Source organism: Homalodisca vitripennis, unplaced genomic scaffold (assembly GCF_021130785.1).
Source record: "Homalodisca vitripennis isolate AUS2020 unplaced genomic scaffold, UT_GWSS_2.1 ScUCBcl_5026;HRSCAF=11532, whole genome shotgun sequence".
NCBI classification, from domain to species: Eukaryota; Metazoa; Arthropoda; class Insecta; order Hemiptera; family Cicadellidae; genus Homalodisca; species Homalodisca vitripennis.
This window is the reverse complement of record NW_025781139.1, coordinates 30,358-34,414: the sequence shown is the minus strand read 5'-3', so window position 1 is coordinate 34,414 and position 4,057 is coordinate 30,358. Positions and strand designations below refer to the sequence as shown.

Genomic DNA, 4,057 nt, shown 5'->3' with positions numbered 1-4,057 from the left:
TATATAAGTGAGCTTCTGTATTATGTATCGAAACATAAATATTCAAGATGTTTTAGTTATGATTTTCTGTTAATTTTGGAATACGAGTAAATTGAAATTCTATTTTATTTTTTAGGAAAAACTTAATTTGTACATTAATTGGAATTGGGTTTCGAGTAGGTAGCATAGTATACTGTAGCAAACTAAACCGTATAAAACTCAATATGGTAGAAAAATTACTTGGTCATTTTAACCTCATATATTTGCTGATTCATTAGCGATTCTCAGTTTCCATCAAAAATTTCTGCTCCAATTTGCAGGCATGACACCAGTACAGATGTGCACACTGATGGGACATCAGATGACCGTCGTCGTGCAGCCTATGCTGGACATCAAGCACCCCTTAGTTAGCCATCTCCCTTCGATAAGCGAGATGGCGATGAGTGACGCTGTCATGATCTGCGAGAAGGTACTGAATGATGCCAAAGGTCGAGTGGCCACTGTCACCACCGTGGTGGAGGAGACTCGCCAGCAACTCAGCGTCCCACAGGACTTTTTGTTCGACGATTTCGTGGATTTCGCTGAAGACCTTATGGAATCCGTAGGCTTCTCAGAGGACGAGATGAAAAGCGCAATGGAAGACAACAAGGAAGCCCTGATGGAGATTCTAGAGGCACAGGTTAGTTGTGTACTTCCTATTTTTACAATCCACCACGAGACACAAAAGAAACAAAGTAAAGTGTATACTTACATAATTCTATAAACTACTGACACAAAATTAAAAGATATATAAATAGCAATACAACTTTCATATTCATTTAGAATACAATTACTGATACATGCAAATAAGGACTGTATTATGTATAGACAACTAGCTGTTGAATAAATTCTGTTGAAAATTTCTTATAATTTTCATTATTAAATATCAGGTTTTGCCAAAATCCTACAAAAATTTATTTATACAATAATTACGAAAGAAATCTTCATTTTTATGAATAAGGTAGCTAATAGAATAGAAGAGAAACATTTTTAGATATAACGTAAACCAATTTTAACTAATTTTAAGTAAATATTCCAGGAAGAAGAAGAAGAGCTATACAGAACGTTGGCTTATGAACACGAAAAGGAAGAAAACGATCACCTAACTACGTTGAATCATGGAGAAGATAAGGAAGAAGAGTTACACCCGACTAAATTGCCTCACGAAGTAAAACAGGAAGAAGTGATGGATCTAACTACGATGCCTCGCGAAGAAGAAAAGGAAGAAGAGGTGTGCCCAACCACACTGCCTGATGCAGAAGTAAAGGAAGAAGTGATTCAACCAACTATGTTGCCTCATGAAGAAGAGATGACCCCAAATACGTTGACTGATGTAGAAGAAAATGATGAAGAGATGAAACAAACTACGTTGGCTCATGGTGAAGAAAGGTACGAAGAGAAAACCTCAACTTCGTCTACTGATGAAGAAGAAATGGAAGATGTGGAAGAAAAGCCAACAATCGCAAAGTTATTTAAGAGAATTCACACTACGTAATCTGTCTTCTCATAAATAAACCATCCTTTATCCATTAAACCTATTTAGATCCCTTATGTTATCCCTACTCAGGAACACAACTAAAAAAAGAAGCATTAGATAGTACTTTTTCGTGAAGACAAGATATTATTGTGATAACCATACAAAACCTGAAAATGTAAAATCCTAATTTCTGTAGTCCCTAAACTATTCTGAAGTTGCACTAGTTCTATTTACATGATGTGTTGGCTTTATGTTACTATTATTGTACGCATACAATCAGAGACGTGTATTTAATAAAATAACTTATTATAAATACCAAATTGAGTACCTAATTCACGTTTCCTAAACATGTGAATATAGTTAATTAAGACTGATAATAGTTAATTACCTATTGGATAATAGATAAAAGGTTGGTTTCTTCATAGTACGTAGAATATTTAAAAATAGGTTTTCGTATATATCCAGTACTTGAATGTAATTAGTTATATTTATTATATGACCTTTATAATCGTAACAGTTGTGTATGTGTTGATTGCTATCACTGATTAAAATAACGGCTTAAATAAACTTTATACTCGTAACTAAAGTTTCTTTGGTTTAGTAATAAAATATATCCACATCACTGTTGCATTTGACATGTAGTGTAGTTCTTTCGGTTCTATGCAGTGACTTCGTTTATCTCACTAATAAGGACTTTATGATGTTGTCCTAGTGATATACTGTTTTTAAATGTACAATTTTGTATTTAAAAATCAGTTTTAGTAGCCGTTGACATCGCTATATTTTTTAAAATTTTTATCAGTTTTATTTGCTTGTTTGGTTCTATGTATTCAGGGTATTGAAACCTTAAGAAGAGATTTGAAGATTTCAATCTTCAAAATTAGGTGTTCTATTTTTTAAGATTTAACAATGGCAAATGTCTAAAATTATCGCTTCAGGGCAATAAACATTTTAAACTTGAAAATAATACGCTTGCTTGGTAGAACCAAACGTTAATATTATACATGGTTATCCTTTAGAATTACGGATGCTTACTGCTAATTTTAACAGTAAATATTTACTTACGTAAGCTCATACATGTATAAAGTAAAGTTTTGCCTCATCATAAATATAAATTGAACAACACATTTTTATAAACTTTGTAACAAGCAATAATATTCTTTTTGCTCATCTACATGTTAAAATATAACATCCTATAACCCGTACTTAACCTATAAAGATACAAAATAGTGTTTTTTAAATAAAATTTTAAAAAAGGATGGAAATATTACTTTGTGGTACAGTTTTCTGATAGTGTTTAAATATTGTAATTTAAAACTTATTCTATTTAATATATTCAATGTGGTATTACCTGGAATTATTAAATAATAAGTCAATTATAAAAAAAGGAAAAATGTAAGAACAGAACTAATAGAAATACGCTGTTACTCAAGAGTTCCTTCAATAGTCTACTCATTTTATTTGTGAATAGCTATAATATGTTTTCTTTAATAAGAGATAATCCACAACCTGTATAAGTGGCAAACTGTTTTGATTTTTCAAAATGCCTCCTCTGTTTTATGTTATAATAATATGATATAGTTTTAACCATAAAAATCTTAATATGACAAGAAATAGAAGTTATAAAATAATTAGTACATACAAGTAATAAAGTAATAAATTTTAACTATAAACGCGTGTAATACGCGTATGCTTTTCTTTTAAAAAACAATGAGTTTTACTTGACAAATTTTTCATTCTTATTGGAATATGTATTACATAAATTTATAAAATAATATTTTATAAATCAGTTTAGAATAAAGGCTTATGAGGCAAAACTGTTAAGTGTTAAACCGCATTCACAAAAATCCTAAGATTAATTTCTCCCCTAAAATATGTTAACATTTGTCTCGATTATTTGAAAGACTCTCAATTATTACTACCACCTTTCGTGAGAAAAGAAATTGTGAAATACAATCCATCATTTTATATTTAGGCTTAAATTAATTTTGTCCATTATATAGAAATTTTAAACAAAATTTTATTTAAGCCACTCCTCACATCCAAATTTATTTCTCATACAAACTATTAGTATAAATATAAACCAAGTGCTAAAAATTAGTTGAATCACGTAAAAATAACACACTTACTTGACTGAGATAATTAATATTGTATGCTTGTAAATATTATTTTGCATCGCCAATAACTTAGAAAAAATTCTCTTGTGACCAGTGAGACTCTCTGAGCAGATATAAACTTTAGTAAAATGCTTATTTGAACGCAAATAAATATTGGCCCTAAGGGATGATAATAATTTCTGATATATGTATGATGGTCTGAAATGAATTCCTTTACTCCCTTCACTGGCACTTAGGACTAAATACAAATATCAGGCAATATTATATTTTAATGTCTGGGAAATGCATCACTGAGATATTTGAGCGTCGTACTAACTTTCACCTTGGATTACTAGTCATTCAAGAGTTTGATTAATTCTCTCCGTCTATAAAACCCCCTTTTCTCTATTTACCAAACATGTATACAGTTCAAATTTTTCTTTAATTAAAGAATTGCAGTGGCACG

General features: G+C 30.6%; 1 protein-coding gene across 1 annotated transcript; it reads left to right on the top strand.

Moving 5' to 3' along the window:
* Positions 1-354: 354 nt before the first annotated feature.
* On the top strand, positions 355-1,815 carry LOC124373193 (FK506-binding protein 5-like). Its single transcript, XM_046831593.1, has 2 exons — positions 355-658; positions 1,058-1,815. Exons 1-2 carry the CDS (start codon positions 362-364, stop codon positions 1,511-1,513), a joined length of 753 nt encoding a protein of 250 aa, XP_046687549.1. The 5' UTR covers positions 355-361; the 3' UTR covers positions 1,514-1,815.
* Positions 1,816-4,057: the final 2,242 nt, after the last annotated feature.